Genomic DNA, 22,232 nt, shown 5'->3' with positions numbered 1-22,232 from the left:
CATAGACACACACAAATAGATAAATAAACAGATAAATGAATGAGTGAATGAAATCTTTAAAAAGAAGAGAAACTCCAACTTTCAGGCTGGGGAGAGGACTCAGGGACTAGAGTGTGTGTTGGACTTGCAGGGACCTAAGTATTATGCCCAGTACCACTTCAGGCTCCTCACAACCACCTATAAGTCCAGGTCTACAAGGATCCAATGCCTCTGGCCTGTTTGGGGACCTGCATGCACAAGCACCCATCCACATATGTAAACACACATGCACATAATTAAAAAGAAAATAAATCTTTAAAAACATATTTTTTGTTGGTTTTTTTTTTTTTTCGAGACAGGGTTTCCCTGTAGTTTCTAGAGCCTGTCCTGGAACTAGCTCTTGTAGACCAGGCTGGCCTCGAACTCAGAGATCCACCTAACTCTGCCTCCCGAGTGCTGGGATTAAAGGCATGCGCCACCACCTCCTGGCTAATTAAAAACATATTATTATTATATAGTGAAGAACCAAATACACACACCTTTAATCCCAGAACTCTGGAGGCTGAGTTTGTTTGAGCCTGGTCTGCATTTTTTTTTAATTCTATATTCCAAGCATGGTGTCACATCTTTAATCTCAACACTCAGGATACAGAGGCAGGTGGGTCTCAGTGAAAGAGAGACCAAGATGTGCGTGTATATCTATGTATGTGTGTGTATATGTGTATGTATACACAAGAAACTCCAGCTTTGCTTCATATTGACCCATACTGAATTGCTTTCCACGGTGAAGCTGAGAGTCCTGGCTTCACCTGAGTGGAACTCTGCAAAGAATTCTCAGGCTGCTGCCGCTGCAGTGTGAATCTGGGCTTCTCACTCCTGCTGTTGTCGACAGAAGAACTGTAGGAGCCCAGCCCAAGCCTGGAAGCCTCTACTTCATCACTTAGTCCATCTCCCTTCCTTCAACAGGTGTCCCCACCACGCTGACCTGTTCACGTTCCCTTGTTCACTTCTGACAGCTCCCACACACGTCTCATGAAAGAAGTCCCAGCAATTTATCCAACCCTGCACCTCTGTCCCTAAGGCCACTCCTTTTTCTCCATGGGGACTTAGGTTTCTTTTTTTAATTTTATTTCTTTTATTTTGTGTACATTGGTGTTTCACCTGTATGTATGTTTGTATGAGGTTGCCAGATCTTAGAGTTACAGACAGTTGTTAGCTGCCACGCGGGTGCTGGGAGTTGAACCTGGGTCCTCCGTAAGAGCAGTCAGTGCTCTTAACCACTGTACCAAACTGGGGTTTCTAGTCCTAAACCTTTCTCCCCATCTTCTGTCTCACATTCTTTCCAAAAACACTTTTCACATAGCTACCAGAGTTCTCCTTGGAGCCAACTGCATTTGTTTCAGTGCCTCCCACCTCCTTCAACTTCACGGGCTTCGAGAAACTAACAGCTCCCTTACCGCTAAGATTGAGCCCATATTAGGCACCAGGCAGAACCATCTTCACCCTGGGCCATCTCCTTGACCAGCCGACATTCCAACTACCTAGGATTCTCTGAACATTCCACAAGCTGCAAATGCGGTTTTCTCTGAGAAGCTGTGTAGCGCTCAGACTTGTGTCTGAGCTGAGCGTGCTTGTTCTCTGAAAAGCCTTCCTAAGTTCTCCTCCCACGGAACCGTCTGCCAGGAATGGTAAACACTTTGTAATAACCAGCAATTGGGAGGCCAGCCTGGGCTACATAGGGAAACCATTTCAAAGCAAAAGGCAAAGCTACAGTTGTCTTACTGGCATCTCTCACGCCTGCCACCACACTTCCAATACATGTCATGCTATATGACAGCATATGTCTCCCTCCTGCCATATGAGTTCTTGGATGGAAAGGGATAGGCGCCATTCTCCTTTCCCAATACCAAACAAAATATCTAGCACATAGTATGCTTATGTCACGCTATCTGAAGAAGAGAATGGATGAGAGCTGTATATTAAAGCCTTTCTTGTGTTACACATGAAGATTTAGCTTGAGTCCTCACATAGGCTAACCAAAATGTCCTTCCAGGCCTCTGCTATGGGATAGTCCTTTTTGTACACTGTATAGATTTGTCACTTGAATTGGTTTAATAAAATGCTGACTGGCCAGTAGCCAGGGAGGAAGTATAGGCAGGGCAACCAAACTAAGGATGCTGGGATGAGGAAGGGCAAAGCCAAGGGAGACACCAGCAGACACAGAGGACACAGAATGTGTAGAAAACAAAGTAACAAGCCATGAGCCACATGATAGAGGGTAGATAAGAAACATGGATTAATTTAAATGTAAGAGCTAGTTAGTAACAAGCCTGAGCTATTAGCCGAGCATTTTGTAATTAATATAAGCCTCAGTGTGTTCATTTGGGAGCTGTTGGTGGGACAGAAACTTCTGACAAGAGGCCTCAGCAGCTGACTTGCACTATGAGCTTATGTAACAGTGACTGAAGAACTGAAACCATGAATCATGTCAGTAAATTCTTACTCTCTGCCCTTCTGAACCATCTTCCCAATCTCTATCTCTCACTGAACAAAAGTCCAGCTGTTACCTGTAACGGTCTGTTCTGTCCCTTTAAGAGACAAGCCACGCCCACTCCTCCCCTACCCCATCTGCCAAGGCAAGCTGATTTCAGTTTTTTGCCTGAGTCCCTTCCTTTTCCATCTCCCTCTCAAAGAGACAGTTTCTGTCTCTCTCTTCTCCCAACTTCCCCTTCCTCCTGTTTCTCTCTTTCTCTCTCTCTCTCTCTCTCTCTCTCTCTCTCTCTCTCTCTCTCTCTCTCTCTCTCTCTCCTCTTCTCCCCTTCTCCCCTTTCCCTTCCATAACTCACTTAGTAAATATCCAACCTCACTCTGCATGGCGTGCCTATTCATGTCTCTGTCTCTTGCCTGCTGCATGACTCCCTGCCCAGGACCAGCGGCCTTCAGAGACCTGTGGTGTGGTCTCGTGGTATGCCCATCCAACTGTCTCTCCTTGTGTCCCATCAAGGTCTCTCACCCACCATGCAGCTTCCTGCCTGGGACTGGCTGCTCTCAGGACCCTCTGCCTGCTGCCTGCTACCACTGTGGGGACCTCTGGTGTAGTCTCATGGCCCACTGCCCACTGCCACTTCGGGGACCTGCAGCATGGTTTCAGGACCCACTACCCGCTGCCTGCCGCCACTTTGGAGACCTGTGGCATGGTCTCGGGACCCGCTGCCCGCTGCCTGCCATGTCGGGGACCTGCAACATGGTCTCATGGCCCGCTGCCGGATGCAGCCACTTGGAGATCCGCAGGATTTTACTTTTACCATAACGCTACTTATGTGGTATCTCATGGATGGGACCAAACTGCAGGAAAAGTCAACGCCTACAAATACCTGACAGTAGCTTCAATCATAATAAAAATCAATCCCTTACACTTGAGTTTAATGTATGGCTTTCATCGAATCTTTCTTACAGATGGGTTCTGCTTTTGTTTGTTTAGAGACAAAATATCACTCACTGTATACCCTTGGTTGGCTTAGAACTCACTGAACAGACTGGCCTTGAGCTCACAGTTCACCTGCGAGAGCCTCCAGAGTGCTGGGATTAAAGGCACACCCTGTTTGTTTTGGGGGTTTTTTTGTTTGTTTGTTTGGTTGGTTTGGTTTGGTTTTTGGTTTGTTTGGTTTTGAGGCAGGGTCTTGTTATGTAGTCTGGGCTGACCTGGAACTCATGAAACATCCACTTTCACCTTCCAAATGTTAAACTGGGAGACAGGTGCCGCGTGCCCAGCTATTTTTCAGTAAATCTCTGAAATATGTTATCGGGAATCCATGGGCTCAAGTAGTCATCCTGGTAGTAACGTCACAGCAGCTGGATTCCCTGACTCTCGATTCCTTCTCACCTTCTACTGGGGGTAAAGTCACTTTCCCTTACACCTTGAAGCACACGACTGCTGAGCTCAGCCTCCAACACACGTGGAACACACTCTTTACTCTACAGGGTAGTCTTAAAAGCACGCCCTGAACCCACATGCAAACCCCATGCCTTTTACTCACTGGGGAAGTCCAAAGATTCTTCGTAACTACGGCTGCTTTGCATGTTTTCTTGTGCATGTGCGTGTGCATGCGGGTGTTCAAGGGATTGAGTACATTTCTACTCCTAAATTAGAAACAGCAAATTAGAAGGGAGTGAGTGACAGATGGAGTGACAGATGTAGGTGGGCATAATGCCAAAATCAAGGAATGACAGGCAGCTGTCACAGACGGCACAAACAGGAAAGACTAAAACCCAGAGGACTAAAGTCAAGCCAGCAGTCGGTAGCCAGTAAGGAAGCAAATGTTCTTCCCTACCAAGGGGCCTAAGACAGGAAAAGAAATTGAGATGTGTTTAGGATCACCCTTCGTTATTTAGCAAGACCCTGTCTTGAAGAAAATAAGGGCGGGAAGGGGGGGGGGGGCTGCGCAATAATAGCCCTGAGTCATCAAAAGAAATGTCAAATTACAAAGGCAAGCAAATGCACCACTGGTTTTAAGGAGATGTCAGCAAAAGTGGTTAAAAATAATAGCGGCCTGGTGCTTACAGTGATGCAGTCACCTTAAAAATATCACTTACGAGAATAACCCTCTCTGCACAAGCCACGTTACTTTATACCACATTCAAGGAGCCCGAGACCAACAAATATTGAAAGGGATTTCATCAGTCAGTGACCTACCAGATCACAAGAAAGCGACACAAGAGAAACCACAGGTCACATCTGAGACCTCGGGAAAAGGCTTCCTTCCCCAAGAGTGCCTGCTGGCCTTCCTAACACTTGCCTTGCAGGACAAACATCCCCACGCAGGGATCAGTGTCAGCCACAGACATGGGTGTGTAAATCGCAAGAAACTCTCGGTTATAAAGCAGAGGAATGGAAGAAGCTGGGGAACGAGAGCAATGAAGAAAGTGGAAAAGAAAATAAGAGTTGGGTTTTTGCTAATTGTGCTACAGGGGTCAGCCCAGGGAACAGCTGCACTGGTGTAAAACTCCCACATACGCTGGGCTGCACGCTGCTGCTGCTGCTGCTGCTGCTGCTGCTGCTGCTGCTGCTGCTGCTGCTGCTGCTGCATCAACTGACAGAGTGTCTGCACTTCACAGCTGGGGATCAGAGCAATCTCCAAGGTCCTAGGCTCACCCAGGCTAAAACAGGAGCGAGAAACAAGGGACGAAGGCAACGGTTCTCAACCTTCCTGATGCTGTGACCCTTAAATACAGTTCCTCATGTTGTGGTGACCCCCAGCCATAAAATTATTTCTTTGCTTTCAGATCAGATGTGAGCTCTCAGGTGTTCCTGCCACCATGCCTTTGCTTGGCCATCATGGACGGTAATTCTCTGAAATCATAAGTCCAATGAAATACTTTCATTTATAATTGCCTTGGTCACAGTATCTTGACAACACAACAGAAAAGGAGCTGATGTAATTTGTTAATCTGCAGTGAGTCTTCAGGAGTCAGTTTAAGCCTATATCCATCTAGCAGAATAATAATAGTAGGGCCACCCTAAGGCCATTGACCTACCCAGTCACAGGTCATAGCCCTGATAACAGTGCCATAGGATAGTTTTTTTTAATGTGTATGAGTGCTTTGATGTATGTCTGTATACAGCATGTGTGTCTGCTGCCCATGTAGGTCAGGAAAAAGCCTCAGATCCCCTAGAACTAGAGTTAAAGACTGTTGTTTGTTGAGCATATACATGTGTTCTAGGAATCAAGCCTGGGTCCACTGGAAGATCAGCAAATACTCTGACCTGCTGAGCCATCTCTCTAGTCCCATAGATCAGGCTTAAATCCAGTCAGAAGGTAGCTGGTTATTCCTATAACAGTCGTGCCACTATTGTACCATGGGCTTATCTTGCCAGACAGATTGTTACTGTAGCTCTCAGGTTCATAGCTGGGTAAAATTGACCACTATTTCTCCCCTCCAGGAGTATGCCATGCACCTTCCAGCCCTGATGTGGAATAGTCCTTCTGGACACTGTGAAGATGTGTTGCCCTCGTTGTTAATATAAAGCTGATTGGATGATGGCTAGGCAGGATTGGGGGGGCAGAGAGAATGTTAGGAAGAATAAAGGCAGAGTCAGAGGAGATGCCACAAGACAAAGAGTGAGCATGATGGGAACTATGTAGATAAGGTAAACAAGCCTCAGGGCAGCACATGGAGTAATAGAAATGGGATAATTTAAGTTATAAGAGATAGCTAAAGACAAGCCTAAGCTACTGGCCAAGCATTTCTAATTAATAGTAAGTCTCTGCGTCTGTGTGGCTATTTGAGAGTGGGCTGGCGGGACAGAAAAGCCCACCTACACCACGCTAGGAAAGCTAGCCTGCAGAGACAAAACCCCAGGGCAGTACAGCTTGACACTGCACGCCGTGTCGTTGGCACTGGTGGCCCACCATGGCATTCTGAAGGCAACCAATGTCATTGGCAATAGCCTGGAATGTCGGGAAGTCTACTCTACTCACTGGGCCAACAACTCCAAAAGGTATAACCCATTCCTAACACTGGGCTTTTTATTAGCTTCTGGTGTCTAGCAAGGGCTATACTAAATAAGAAAAAAAAAGAGAATCCCAAAGAAGTAAAATCAGAGATGAAAGGAAGACATTATAAGTGAAATACAGAAGGTCATCGGGGATCATTATGAATATGAACTGGAAAACCTAGAAGAAGCGGATGAATTTGTGAATGCATACAATCTGCCCGTGGAATTGTGAGGACATACAAAACCTAAGCAGACAACTAACCGATAGTAAGATTGAATCATAGATTAAAATGTCTCTCAAGAAAAAACTGCCCAACAAAACGGTGATGCTGACCTGAGTTGATCCTGTGACCCACATGGTAGAAAGACAGAACAGACTCGCACAAGTTGTCCTCTGACCCACATACACACACAAACACACACATGTACACACACACACACACACACACTGAATCACTTTTGAATATATTTATATATAGAGAGAAGGAATGCAGCCCACTGGTAGACAGTTTTGCTGCTAAGTCCTGTAGAACCCAAGACCGCAAACATACTAAGCAAGTGTTCCACCACTGAGCTGCCCCCCAGACCATAGCCAGCCGGTTTTGTTGCTATTTGTTTGAAGGAGACTGCAGTACCAAGGACTGAATCCAGCCCCTCACAAATGCTACCCAAACAAACATTTGAGCGCTGAACCACTCACGCAGCCCAAGAACATGGTAGTGCATGCCTGTAATCCCAGTACTCAAGAGCCTAAGGCAGGAGCAAAAGTATCACCAGTTCAAGGCCAATTTATGACTGCACAGCCTTTGATATCTCAAAAAAATTTAAAATTTCAAAAAATAAAGTCAGACACGGTAGCAAACACCTTCAATCCCAGCACTCAGGAGACAGAGGCTGGTTGACCTCTGTGAGTTCAAGGCCAGCCTGATCTACATTCTAAATCCCAGCCCAGCAAGGATTATACAGTGAAACCTTGTCTCAAATTAAAATTTTAAAGATTATAGACAATATCAAAGGGGAATATACAGGGATGCAAAAATGTTTTAATATATACAGTATACAGTCAGGCTGGGGATACAGCTTAGTGGCAGAGCATTTATTCAGCATGCATAAAGCCCCTAGTCCAGTTTCCAGTAGCAAAATAAAAGAGGGCAGGGAGAGATGACTTAGTAGGTAAAGGACTTACTGCTAAGCCTGACGACCTGAGTTCCATCCCCAGGACCCACAGGACAAAAGATTCCCAGCACACGTATACACACGCACACACACAAAATAAATAAACGCAAAATATTTTAAAAGCTATACAGTACATCTGATATATCAATCACATTAATAAAGTGAAGGATTAAAAGTATACTAACCATTCAATCAATGCAGAAACCAAAATTATTTTATAATAAAAATCCCCAGAGTTGAAATGTAAGAATGGCCAAGATCAAAAACACTGATGACAACTTATGCTGGAGAGGTTGTGGGAAAAGGGGAACACTTCTGCATTGCTGGTGGGAATGCAAGCTGGTACAACCCCTTTGGATGTCAGTGTGGCGATTTCTCAGAAAATTAGGAAACAACCTTCCTCAAGACCCAATAATACCACTTTTGGGTGTATATCCAAAGGATGCTCAATCGTGCCACAAGAACATGTGCTCAGCTATGTTCATAGCAGCTTTGTTTGTCATAGCCAGAACCTGGAAACAACCTAAATACCCCTCGATCAAAGAATGGATAAGAAAAATTTGGTACATTTACACAATGGAGTACTACACAGCAGAAAAAAATAACGACAGCTTGAATTTTGCAGGAAAATGGATGGAGCTAGAAAACATTATTTTGAGTGAGGTAACCCAGACACAGAAAGACAATTATCGCATGTACTCACTCATAGGTTTTTTTTTTTTTTTTTGTTTTTTTGAGACAGGGTTTCTCTGTATTTGGAGCCTGTCCTGGAACTAGCTCTTGTAGACCAGGCTGGTCTCGAACTCACAGAGATCCGCCTGCCTCTTCCTCCCGAGTGCTGGGATTAAAGGCGTGCGCCACCGCCGCCCGGCCCATAGGTGGTTTTTAAACATAAAGCAAAGAAAGTCAGCCTACAAACCACAATCCCAGAGAGCTTAGACAACAATATGGACACTAAGAGAGACTTACATAGATCCAATCTACATGGGAAGTAGGAAGTAGAAAAGACAAGATCTCCTGAGTAAACTGGAAGCATGGGGACCTTGGGGGAGGGTTGAAGGGGGGAGGGGGAAGAGAGACAGGGAGGGGAGCAGAGAAAAATGTAGAGCACACACACACATACGTACACACACATGTATACACATACAGTATACACACACGTACACACATACTCACATACACACACACACCAGTGGGGAAAGGGAACATGTTATCTAGGCCAGCCAGGGCTGCATAGTGAGAGACACCGGGCTAGAACGCAGTTGCAAGTTTCCTCACCCCTGGGTAGTTTTCATAGTGCCAGAAGGTGCCATATCCACTGCTGGGGAAGAAAAAGTCATCAGTGACCTTACCCAGCTGAGAACTGTGCCTGCTACAAAGCCCACCTACCAGGCAAGCTGTCCTCTGGCACAACAGAGGATGTGACTGTTGTGTGGTTTAACCAACCAATTTGTGACTGGATTTGAGGCAGGCTTTGCGGGAGGGAGGGAATTCGCGCCTGGTACTGTAACCCTTGTCTAAAGCCCACGGTACAGGAGGTCGTAGGCCTTAGGGGAAACCTATTACTGCTGGGTTGCTAAACGGACATGGTAGCCAACTGCCTTCTACATATTAATATTTATACGCGTAGATTATTGCCGCTCTCAACCTTGGTCAGAGAAGCTTCTTTTGCCCTGGACAATGATTAAAGCAGAGACTCCCAGCTGGTCAATGTCCATAGGATAAGTGGCTCTGAGTGCTCAGCCCCAAATGGGACATCTATGTCACCAGCTCCAAGGCTGAAGGGACGTCTCAGGAGAGAGGGTGGGGGAAATGGATGATCTGGAGGATGGCAGGGTGTGAAATGTCACTGCACTCATGAACTCCAGCAAGAACTGCTCAAGGTGAGTCAGTCCACACAGCATCAGGACTGGGGTGCGCTCGGGTCCCACTGGGCGCCAAAGTCGCTGGAGGAGGAGGAAGAGCTCTTTCTTTCCTTCAGTGGTCTCACCCATGCACCAGTAAATCACTCCCCACGAAAGCTCGTGAAAGCAATCCTTGTTGAACTCGGCTGGTCACAAATAAACAAACAAAAAAGATGTGAAGTGGGAAGGAGACTTGTTGAGAAAAAGACGAGGTTCATAAGAGTGGGCAGGGAGGAGAGAGGGCAGCAGAAAGTGAAAATGACCCAAATGTGTCATTTATATAAATGTATGGAATTATCAGAAAAATCATACTTTCAAAGTCATATTTTTCTCAAGCAGATGGCGAAGACCAACACCTGATTTGTCCTCTGACCCTGCTGTGACACATCACATGTGAAGGTGAACACACAAACACCACACACACACACACACACACACACACACCACACACACACACACACACACAATAGATACACGTACTACACTGCTTGCAGCCTAGGTCACAAAGCAAACTGAGGCCAGACCCGACTATGTAGTCAGACCTCATCTCGGAAACATGGACGATTTTGAACTCCTGATCTTGCACACCACCGCTGCCAAGGACTGGGATTACAGGCGTGCGCCACCATGCCTGCGGGCTCTTACAGAGTGCAAAGTGAGAAGTAAGGCCACAGAAGTTAGGCAAGTGAAGAAGTGAGGAGCACTGAAACAGAGTAGAGGAAGTCAGACTGTGCCTGTTTGCACATGGCACTAGGCCATGCATAGAAAAACTCAGGACTCCAGCCAAAAGCTGTTGGAGCTGACAAGTTCGGTAAGGTTGCAAAATATAAAACCAGCATTTTAAAAATAATTAGCTCTTTTATACACCAAATTTTATACACTGAAATTGCTGGAAGACAAACCAAGACATCCCTTCTCTCCCCCCCAACCCTGTTCACAATAGCTAAGGTCCCCGGAATAAATGTAAACAAGGAAATTCATAATAAAATAATAAAAGTCACAAAACAACACTTAAAGCTAAAGAGAATACACACACACCATACACAAGAAGAGCCAGGCACGGCAGGGTCTTGGTCCTTTGATCCTAGCACTTGAGCACAAAGGCAAGTTGATCTCTGTGAGTTTGAGGCCAGCCTGGTCTACAGAGAGTTCCAAGATAGATAGGGCTAAGTTAAGGGACCTTGTTTAAAAAGAAAGATGCTCACGGATTGAAGAATGGCACTAAAATGTCTGTATTATCCAAACAACCCACAGTGTCAGTGCAGAGTACATAGTGACGTTCCTCACAGAAGGAGAAAAACAATCACAACCAGTAGGGAAATAAAGACCTGAGTTCAAACCCTCAGAACCCACACACAAATCTGGGCATGGTCACACTATCGGTGGCAGACACAGAAGCATCACTGGGCTCGCTGGCCACCAGCTTCAATCCAGGTTCAGAAAGTCACCCTGTCTCGGTGCATCTCAGTGGAGTACGGTAGACGGGAAGAGCTCAGAACACCTGACATCTCCCTCTGGGCTCTGCTTGTACACACAGCTTTTGTTTTTAAAACACAAAATGCTTGGGGTAGGGGGGAGGCTTAATATAGAGCAATCTGGAACATAAATGAAACTTGGGAGACAGACACAGGTTTGGAGCCAGCCTACTCTACACAGCAAGTTCCGGGCCAGAAAAGGCCACACAGTGAGACCCTATCCTTAACTTTAAAAAATAAAAAATAAAAAGGATGATAGAACATGGGTGAAAAAAAATAAAAGGAGGAAGAGGATTCCCAGAACCTAGGGGTTGGAAGACTGATAGCACAGGGTGAACTGGAGAAGACAAATAACTTCTAAGATCCTACAGCGGTCAGACAGCGGCTGACAACGGTTTGCTGAATGTTTCAGAACGGCTGAGCATGAAGACACACGATGAGATGCAGAAACGCCAGCTACCGGCTGATCATCCATGCTGTACACACAGATTACAATGTCACAACTGGAGCTGGAGAGATGCCTCAGCCCTTAAAGGCTAGGCTCATAGCCAAAAACATAAGATGCCATACTGCATCCCATAATACATACAGCTACTATGTGCTAATACACGTGTAAGCAGGCACAGTGGCATGGGCCTACAACCCGTGAAGATCCGCAAATTTCATCAGACTGAGTGACGTGGTGAGTTCAAGGTCAATGTGGGCTGCACAGCAAGGCTCTGTCTCAGAAAAGAGGAGTAGGAGGAGAGGAAGGAAAAGTGCATAAACTAAGTGGGTAACTATTACAGTACACCATTACCCATGACCACCTGCAAATCCGAGAAACTGGAACTGGCGTACAAGGCCAGGAACAGGACTGGCAGCTAGGTAATCTGATAAAGGCTAAGAATTACTAGTACGATTGTATTATCCTACTTCATAAAAAAAAAATACTAACTATTCTTGAAGGAGAATAAGTAGGAACACAAGGAGCACATAGAAACATGGCAATTGCGATAAGCAATCAGAATTAGGGAAAGAAGATGTAGGCTGCTTTCTTCTTTTTTGCTTTGTTTGTTTGCTTGCTTGGTTGATTGGTTGGTTAGTTGGTTGGGTTTTTGGGTGGGTGGGGATTGAGGAGGTTATTTTGTTTTGTTGAGGAAGTTTGTTTTGTTTCTGAGACAGGATTTCTTTGGGTAGCTTTGACTGACTGTCCTGGAACTAGCTCTGTAGACCGGGTTGACCTGGAATTCAACGAGATCTGCCTGCCTCTGCTTTCCAAGTGCTGGGATTAAGGGCATGCACCACCACCCAGCTCTTCCTTTACTATTTAATTCTATATTAAACTTTCTGCTTGCTTGCTTGCTTGCTTGAGACAAGATTTCACTGTATAGACCAAGCTGGCCTTAGAAAGCTATCTAACTGCCTTCTGGAATTAAAGGTATGCTCCATCATACCCAACCAGTTTGTTTGCTTTTTGAGATAGGGTTTCTTGTCTGCAAGGCTGGCCTCAAACTTGCTAAGAAATGACCTTGAACTCCTGACTCTCAAGAGGCCTCTGTCTCCCAGATGGTGGGGCTACAGGTTCCGCCACACACAGATTACACAGTGCTGGGGATCAAATCCACAGCTGCATGCTTACAAGGCAAGCTCTGTATTAACTGGGCTACCTCACCAACCCTTAAACTAAGATAAACTGAATTTTCACACAAAACGTTTAGGGGTAGTACTGGTTGTTGAATTCAGAGCCTCCTTTTGAGGGCTTATTAAGCTAGACCCCCACAGTATACATTAATTTTTACAGTTAAAATAATTGTCATGGGCATTCATTCCCCCAACTCCTTCTTCTTGATTAGGCTCACACCCCCACTTCAGCCCAGTCCTCCTCATCCCCATTCCTGCCCCATCTCTACTTACAGATACAGGCAGCAGCCAGCAGGCGGGCAGCAGCATAGGGAGCCCCACAGCTCGGGAAAAGGGGCTGCACCATGTAGTTGGCAAAGGTGATGGCAATGACGGCCTGGCTGGTGGGTTCAATGATGAGTAGAGAAGTCCAGAGGCGGATGAAGGCAAGAAATCCTCCGAAGGCCTCCAGGATATAAGCGTAACTGGCCCCAGATTTCTTAATGGTGGTACCCAGTTCGGCATAACAAAGGGCCCCAAAGACGGAGAAAATGCCCCCAACGGCCCAGATGACCAACGAGAGGCCAAAAGAGGCACTGTACATGAGTACACCCTTGGGGGAGACAAAGATGCCGGAGCCAATCATGTTCCCCACTATCAGGGACACACCATTAAGTAGTGAGATCTCCTTCTTCAGTTTTACCTGCTCGGCCCCTGGGCTGGCCCCATCTTCCAGAGCAGAGGTATCTGCTTCATGCTGGGCAGCCACTTCATACTTGGTAGTGTCGACCATGGTGGAGAGGAGGAAGGCCTTCACCAGCTCGATTGCATTGCCCTCTAAGGAAGAAAGAAGGCAAGGTTGGCAACTGCACGGCATCTCTCCCTCCCACTCCGCAGGGTCAGCACCCACCAATTCAGAGACCTTTCTCACTTCCGACTTCCCTCAAGCCTTGTCAAAATGATCCCAACTCGACTTTTCCCCCAGAAGAGAAGCATCCCGGTCTCTCAATCCCAAGTCTCTTGTGACACAGGCCAGGCAGGAGGCAGTTGAGCAGCGCTCTGTATAACCACGGTGGTTTGAAACTTTTTCTGCCTCCCCACTCCCACAACCCCCAAAGAAGTCTGTCTTCCCTCTGATTTCAGTTTCAAACGTCACTATGCTGAGACAGATGCCTGCATGAGGAACCAGCCCTGCAAGAGACTAATTTGCTGGATCCTCTTTTTGCTGATATGCTGCAAGCTCCCCTAAGGGACTCCTGTGAGAGTCTGAAGCTTTCAAAGGGACGCATGACCACCTCCCAACTTGGGAACATCCATTAGCAAATGGTCAGCTGGCATCTCCAATGTAGGCATAACCCAAGCAGCCCCACCCATCCTGAAAAAAGACGAGCAATTCTCTTTATGTTGCTTTTCCTTTTCCAGATACCTGTCCCAGCCTCTACCATCCCAGGTTCCTGCCACCGAATCGCTCACATCCACACCAGCCAAAAAGTAGGAACGACCTTTCAGAAGAGTGGCCCAAATACACAGCAGGACCCAGAGGTGACTGGAGGCAATGGGTGGTGGCCACCCACCCACCACAGAACTGCTGGAGACATACCAGCCCAAACCAAGGAAAAGAGCTGAGGCCGGGCAGAAGATGCCTGAAAACACAGAGCTAGAGACAGCTGCACAAACTAGGAAAGCTTAGTCAGACAAATGGGGAAACACTAGAGCAAGAGGCGCTGGAGCTTGAGGAAGTGACAGGACATGCAGAACAGCAGAGAGGGGTTAGCAAGGGAACAGGGTGGGGCACACTCACTCCCCGGCTCTGGATAGAAGTGGGTTCCCACAGCAATGGTCAGCAGCAGGCAAAGAGGCGTGCCCCCTCCAAGGACAGTGGTCTGGCCTGCTCCTCCTTCCTCCAGCAGTAAAAGGGAAGGCTAGACAAATGCCTACCGGATTTAAGTCAGGTCAAGAAGGGAGGAGGAGGTGAGGGAGCTAGAAAAGGAAGGGGTGAGGGAAAGGGAGAGGAATGTTAAGCAACCATCTGGGTCCAAGGTTCACAGGCCTTTCACATCTGCGAAAGGGGCAGCTTGGAGCTCTTGGCTCAGCACTTTCTGTGATAAGAAGGTGCTCACTCAGAAGTCTCCTTTGTCAGCTCTGCCCCAGGACAGGAGGCCCAGAGGGAAGGGACAGCCAACTGGGTGTGTTCTCTGCAGTCCTGGAGTGTCTAGCAAGTCAGCAAGGGCAGAGCAGGGGCACAGACCTCTAGGTCCTCCATGTCCCACCCAAACCTCACTTCTCTCTCACCCCAAACAAAAAAGGCAGGAAGGGCTATAGAATGCGACCCATTGTTCATATGCTGAGATTACAGGAAGTGTGAGAGCGGCTCAGACGCCCTGTGTGGGCGACCTAAGACAGAGCTCTGTACACTTCCCCATGCGGGGAGCAGGGCAACAACCTCTAAGCTCAAGCCATCACCCTGGATGACAGCTTGTGTCTCAAGCTATTTCCAAAGAAATATGATTCAGAAATGAGATCAAACTTCTGGCTACAACTCCATCCCACCAGTGAGCTCTTTCATCCTTCGGGAAACATACTAAGACCTCTGGAACATCCAAACATTTCTATGAGGGGCAGTGATGGTGCATGCCTTTAATCCCAACACTTGGGAGGCAAGTCTCTGAGTTCAAGGGAAGGCTGGTCTACAGAGTGAGTTCCAGGACAATCAAGGCTATGCAGGGAAGCCCTGTCTCAATAATAATAACAAACAATAAATGAATCAATAAGTGTATAGATATCTATGGAGGGCTGGAGTGTCGCTAGTGGTAGAGTGCTCACCTACCCACACACATGTGTGGAAATAAGGTTTCATGAGCTATGCTAGGCAGGCCCAGTATAAACAGAACAGGTTCCACATTTTGAAGACCACAGTTTATTCTGTCTTTAGAATCTACTTTAAATGTGGTGTTCAGTCTTTTTTGACACCGAACTGTCTGTCCCTTCTTCTGTCCTCCTACCCCTTTTTGATTATTCTACAAAAATATCCTGAAGGTTAATTATCTCTACAGCTCACCGTCCCATTCCAGCCTGTTAAAACTTTTAGATAAACCAAGAGGGAATGCTGAGCGTAGGCCTTCCACAGACCACGCTGGAGGATGGAGAGATGGCTCAGCAGCTAAGAGCACTGGCCCTTCTTGAGAAGACCAGTCTTCAATTCCCACCACCCATATGGTGGCTCGTAACTCAGTTCCTGCTCTCATGCCACCTTCTGGGCTCCGTGAGCACTGTGCACACATGTACCCAGACATATGCAATCAAAATACCCACATATGTAAAAATAAAATTAAAAAAAATTTAAAGCTCGGGGGCTGGAGAGATGGCTCAGAGGTTAAGAGCACTGACTGCTCTTCCAGAGTTCCTGAGTTCAATTCCCAGCAACTACATGGTGGCTCACAACCATCCGCAATAAGAACTGGTGTCCTCTTCTGGCCTGCAAGCATACAGACAGACGGAACACTGTATACATAATAAATAAATTAATTAAATTTAAAAAATTTAAAGCTCATGTTTCTTACAAGACAGCCCTGCATATGTCTGAAATTCACCCAGAAGACCCTCTCCTTTTCTCCCAGCATCCCTCAATGCTTTTTATGCTTTCCAGAAAAACAGTGCTTGAGTTCTTGCCCAGATCAGACATGCTGCTGCGTATTTCAGTGCATCATATCACCGAACGGTATGCGCCCCCATAAGGCAGGTACCATACACTCTGTGGGGTGCCAAAGCAGAGGGGAGACAGCAAAGATCACAGAGCTATGCTATCTTCTCAACTTCCAGCTCTCCGGCCCCTGCTGGTCACTGGTCACAGGAAACCACTCCAGGTGGCTCCCTAATGAGTTACCTAGAGAAGTCTGGGATCAGATTGAAAAGAAAGCCCCTGCGGTTTTAGGCGGCAGTGTGGGGGAAAGAAAGCAATGTCATTGCCTTTGGGCTGCTCCTGTCTTGATCATTTGGGGAGTGATGTAACATCTAGGGTGCCCACTACTAAAAACACAGAGAAACACACATCCTTTTAGGATCAAAATACACTGGCACCAATGGAGTATAAAACCAAATCTATGATAATAATAATAGTAATAATAATAATAATAACAATATAATAACAAATTCAGAAAAGAAGAAAGGAGAAAAGGAAGTGTATGTATGGGGTGGGGGTACCTGAGCCTGAGTTCATGGCTGGCATAAAAGTGAAATCCTCAAGGAGCTGAGCCAGGACAGCCCAGGACAGAACCCACACCCCAGCAAACAGCATGCCCTAGTGGTCTCACCAGGAAGTACTACAAATGGATTCATCTTCCCAGCCTGCCAGTCAGGCACAAGAGGCTGCCATTCATGGAAACATCCCAGCTTTTCTCAACCGCTGCCTAACAACAAAGAGGAGAAGTCACCAGGGCTGGCAGCTCACTTTTCTCCCTGAGACCCTGACTCTCAGAGTAATGCTTGCCCCATTCGGGCAGCCTGGTCAAGCAGCGTTCCCTGAGGATCTCCTTGTAAGGGCTCAGCCAAAACAGGTTTCACAGAAACCTTCAAACCCCTTGTCATTTTCCCTGTCCTTTGGTGTGCTCATCTCTGAGGACATCATGGCTATCAGAAAAAATATGCTCATTCTATAGCCTAGAGGAGTTTTCATTCACAAGTGGATACCGTGCATGGAGTGCCAGAGCAGCCAGCCAGTGTTGACCGACCACGCTCCCCACTCCAACAGCAACACTAAAACACTCTTCCTCTTCCTCCAGGAACCTGCCCGCAGTTCAGAGTCTTGACTCCCCAACCACCAAGCTCTATGAGCTATGGTAAGAATACACTTTCTGCCTGAGACCCCAGGGCTTGCTTTCTGCTATCCATCGGGTTCGTCCCTGTGCCTCCCTTAACAACAGAAACAAAACAGGTACAGGCTGGTGCTGTTAGAGTCCTCATCACTCCACAATAGCTGCTCAGCCCCTCCCTCTCCAGATCTCCACTTGTTTTTTTCTATATCCCACTTAACTAAGACCGTTCCTTTAAAAAAAATGAATTAAATAAAGAATCTGTTTACTGTTCTGCCCGGGACTTCCCATTAACCAAAAGCTGAAGTCTCCCGACAGAAGGCTCTACCTAGACAGGGCCAGGGCTAGGGGCCAAGAAATAAGTCTCTCCTTGAGCAATGTTCAGGTACTCCATCCTCCTCCTGGGCTTCCCCACACATTCACTTTCCCTGCTTCCCCGCCTCTTACCTGTCTGGAGACCTTTGAGCAAGTGCAGGGAGGAGGGGGCTATCAGCACACTGGGGTGAGGGGGTGCAGTTAAGAGAATCAGGGGTGTGACTTCAGCAGCTGCTGACTCTGAGAAGCAGAAAGAGCAGAGGGTGACGGACCGAAATGGAAAACAGGAAAACACATGTGTGACTCTGGCCGGCAGTGGGGAGGGGCCAGAGGACCGGCTGGAGCTGAGGCTGCCTGGTCAGACCCAGAGAACCTCCGAGCCTGCTGGCACCTAGGCATCTTCTCCTCTGTTGGGCTCCTCCTCCCCACATCAGCCCCTGGTCTTCCTCGGTGCCCTTGCTTGCCAAGCACTTCAGTGCAACCAGCAATGTAAAGTGGCCTCCTGAGCCCCTCCCTGCCTCTCCTTCATTCTGTTTCCAGCGACAGGCCAGTGAAATTCTTCAGTCCTATCTCAAGAGTCGGTGCCATGTCAGCCTCTCGAACAAACCAAGCAAGCCAAGGCATAGCAATGAAGGCCACCTGTGGGCACAGCCAAGCCTGTACCCAGATGTCAACAAGCCCACTGGCAGCTCAGATCCCTAATTGGCTGAGGAGTTAACAGTGAGTCTGAGCTGCTAGGTAAAAAACAACAAGTTTTGTGCCACCCTGGGCACATTCCTAAGTTGGCAGCCTTTCAAGCCACTGTTATTGAAATATCTGCTGAATGTTGACTTTGTAGAAATGGGGGAAATGTGATCTTGGAATAAAAAGTAGAAGAGGAGTAGGGAGATGTTTCTGCAGGTAGAAGTGCTTGCCTTTGAAACCTGACAAGCTGATCCTAGCCCTGGAAGCTGTGGGAGAAAGGGAACACGACTCCCGAAAGCTGGCCTCTGGCTGGGTGTGGTGGCTCAGGCTTTAATCCTTTAATCCCAGCACTTGGGAAACAAAGGCAGGCAGGTCTCTGTGAGTTCGAACCCAGACTGGCCTACATGAGTTCCAGGACAGCCAGGGTTAAACAGAACTTGTCTTTAAAAAGAGAGAGAAAAAGAAAAAAGAGAAAAAAAACTGTCTTCTGGCATATCTGCTCTGTGGCACGCGTACACCTGTACACACATACACTCACACACAGGTACATAACACTAGTAAAAAATAAAAATGTTTAGCCGGGCGTTGGTGACACACGCCTTTAATCCCAGCACTCTGGGAGGCAGAGACAAGTGAATCTCTGTGAGTTCGAGGCCAGCCTGGCCTACAGAGCAAGTTCCAGGACAGGCTCTAAAGTTACACAGAGAAACCCAGTCTTAAACAAACAAACAAATCAAAATGTTTAAAAACTCTATGAGCCTTTTTATGTTAGAGATGTCATTTGCATGTCTTGGTAGGCGTAGTAAACCACTGACATACAGACGGTGTAAATCTGTCCAGGGGCGGGCCTCTTCACAGCACTGGAAGCATTGGCACAATCCCAGGTGTGACTGCTGACTGGAGGCAGCCATCAGCTTGCTGGTCTCCAGTCCACACCCTGAAACTTGCACCTGCGTCCCGCAAATTACTCCTGATACGGTCCGGGTGAGGACTCGAGAATTCTGACTGGGGACTAGAGATGACACTGTGAAGAGCACGTACTGCTATTCCAGAGCCACCTCACACGTCAGGCAGCTCCTAATTCCCCGCATCTCCAGGACATTTGACACCCTCTCTGGCCTCTGCAGGCGCTCGCATTCATGTGCAATACCATGCACAGTCCGTACACACACACACACACTCACACACACACACACACACACACACACACACAGAATAAAATAAATGTCAAAAATAATTCTGGCTGCATCACGAGATAGGAGCCAAATCACACGTTACCAAAAGGCAGAAATCAGAATTCACTGGCACCAAATCAGAATTATTCCGAGGAAAATGTAATGTCCTTTTATATCCAGGCTGCTCCTTGCCTGACGGGCCCTTTAGTCTTAGTCTGGGGACAGGTCCAGGTTATTGGGAGGAGGGTGGCAGTCATAAGATGAGAGACAGAGTTGCCCCTCCTTTCTATCACAGAAGTCTGGCCTCTCTCCTGGGACCACACAACAACTTCACTCCCACCAAAGAGCTTTGGCAACGTCTGTCTGACCATTCTTCCTGCTAGGAACATTCTTTTCTACGACATTTTTCATTCCTGGTATTATTTGTTGGTCATTACTTATTGGTCAGTCAAAAGGAGATTAGCATCAGAAGAGCTCAGTCCACCATTGTACCCTGCCGGGGAGGGAGGCTCACACAAACCACCAAAAGACATTTGCTGGGTAAATAACTCAAAAGATGAACAATACTCCTCTCTGATTTCTCAGCTGGCTGGGCTCCTGGGTGGGTCCTTGAACTTGCCCTCCAGGTCACTTAGTGTGACTACATTTCAGTTACTTAGAGTAAGGACAGTTCACAGACACTTAATCTTTTCCATCTTAATGGCCTTAAGGGAAGGAGTGTGGTTTTCATTTTTTACAGGCCTAAAAGAGTTTGAAATGGGGTTGGTGGCTGAGCACTTACCTAGCATGCACAAGATCCTGGGTTCCTTCTCTAGCAGTCAGTGGGTGTAGGAGAGTTTTAGGGCTAGTCACAGTAGCTCAACCTCAGCATTTGGAATGTGGATGCAGGCAGGAGGATCTGGTTCAAAGTCAGCCTTAATACTTAATGAGTCTGAGGCTAGTTTAGTTCTAATCCCAACACCTGGCCAAAAAAAAAAGCTACTTTGGGTGGAGACAGGAGGATTGCTGAGTCTTGCTGGTTGCCAGTCAGGCTCCAAATGGGGTGAAAGACCTTGACTCAAGGGAACCGGTAGAGTGATCGAGTGTGCATACCCTGCATCTTCTGACACTGGCACAAGCACCAACACACACGTGCTCATACACCACACTCAACATACATGCACACCAGAAACGAAATTGGCTTTTGTTTAGTTAATGGAAAACTAAAAGGCCTATACCTAACGTTCTTTCCTGGGACCCCATCTAGATGCGGCCCATCCCCCTCTACCAGCTGGCTCACCTTTGCCTCTTTCTCCCACGCTCCCTCCCCAGCCACTCTCATTTCACTGGGGCCCCGCCGGCACCTCCCTTTAGTTGGCTCTTCCTCTTGGTCTGTAGCGCTAAAATCTGGGCCGCTCAATACCTGACCTAGCCACAATGCCCTCGAATGAGCAGGTGCCGACCAGCGCTCTGTCGGAGTGGAGACCAGAACTCCACTCCACTCTACCCGGCGTCCCTTGTATCTAAGATACTCTAGAAGAAGGAATTGTGGTGAATGAAAGAGAAGGCAGCAAAGGTCTGGGAACCCCAACACACACCGACACACACACACACACACACCACCTTAGTCCGACCTGGCACCTGCAAGATTAATCCCCGCGAAATGACCGCGGTTCCCCTTAGAGACGTGTCCTCTGCCCAGGCACACTCAGCTTCCTCTTCCCACCCTCCCAATCCAGCCAGGGCAGGCAGCCAGACCGCGGTCTAACCAAAAACCCCAACCCCAGACGGCCTCTGCCTCCAACCAAGAAGCAGACCAGGCCGCGAAGCCCCGAGGGGAGCCGGCGACAGGGCTCGCAGCCAGGGGTGGGGTCTCCCGGACTTCTCTGCCAGCCTTCTTGTTCAGACTCTCCGCCCCCTCGGGGGAACTGTTGCGTCATCTTCAAGGTTCCCAAATTAAAATGCCCAGGTTGCCCCGAAGGTGTCCTTAGTAGTCGCCAGGAGGCAGCACTTAACCAAAAGTAGAGGCGGCAAGGGAGCAGCGAAGACTGAACTCCCCAGTGCACCTTTCATCAGACCCAGGCCCAGACAGATTGGGAATCTGAACCTGGCGAGGTGGCAAACGCTTGTAATTCCGGGACTCAGGAGGTAGAGCCACGAGGACCAGAAGTTCAAAGCCACCCTCGGCTATATAGCAAACTGAAGGCCCGCCGGGCTCAAAAAGGAAAAGACTGAAAGAAAAAGGGGTTTGAAGGACCAAAAAATATAGTTCATTGGGGTGCTTGCCTAGTATACATGAGTTCCATGTTCGACTCGCAGAGGGCATGATAAAATTTGTGTCTGTTGTCAGGGGGTGCTGGTGCACACCTTTAATCCCAGAACTCGGGAGGCAGAGGCAGGTAGATCTCTGTGAGTTCGAGGCCAGCCTGCTCTACAGAGTGAGTTTCAGAACAGCCAGGGCTACACAGAGAAACCCTGTCTGGGGCGCGGGGGTGTCTGTGCTGAATGGCATATGTACGTATGAACCTGTGCGGGGGGGGGGGGGGGGCTGGTGGGGGTGTTCAGACAAGCAGAGACCGGAGTTCCTTAGGTGTCTCCCTTCCTCTACTGCTATTCATCTCATTCCCTTGAAACAGGGT

The 22,232-nt window shown here is 47.6% G+C and overlaps 1 protein-coding gene across 10 annotated transcripts in view; it reads right to left on the bottom strand.

Moving 5' to 3' along the window:
• The window catches only part of Slc7a7 (solute carrier family 7 member 7), a 50,213-nt gene extending 28,946 nt beyond the window's left edge, over window positions 1-21,267 (bottom strand). The window contains exons 1-3 of one of the 10 annotated variants that reach the window (XM_038309924.1): window positions 20,396-20,803; window positions 17,888-17,995; window positions 12,927-13,469 (exon numbers count right to left, since the gene is read on the bottom strand). In XM_038309924.1, the coding sequence (XP_038165852.1) occupies window positions 12,927-13,469; window positions 17,888-17,995; window positions 20,396-20,402 (658 nt within the window). In that variant the 5' untranslated portion in view covers window positions 20,403-20,803. The other 9 variants (XM_038309933.1, XM_038309926.1, XM_038309928.1 and 6 more) reach the window with 9 other exon arrangements.
• Between the last annotated feature and the right edge of the window lie 965 nt (window positions 21,268-22,232).

The sequence above is a fragment of the Arvicola amphibius genome, chromosome 13 (assembly GCF_903992535.2).
Source record: "Arvicola amphibius chromosome 13, mArvAmp1.2, whole genome shotgun sequence".
Classification (NCBI taxonomy): Eukaryota; Metazoa; Chordata; class Mammalia; order Rodentia; family Cricetidae; genus Arvicola; species Arvicola amphibius.
The sequence above is the reverse complement of the archived record's forward strand: the minus strand, read 5'-3'. Positions and strand labels throughout refer to the sequence as shown.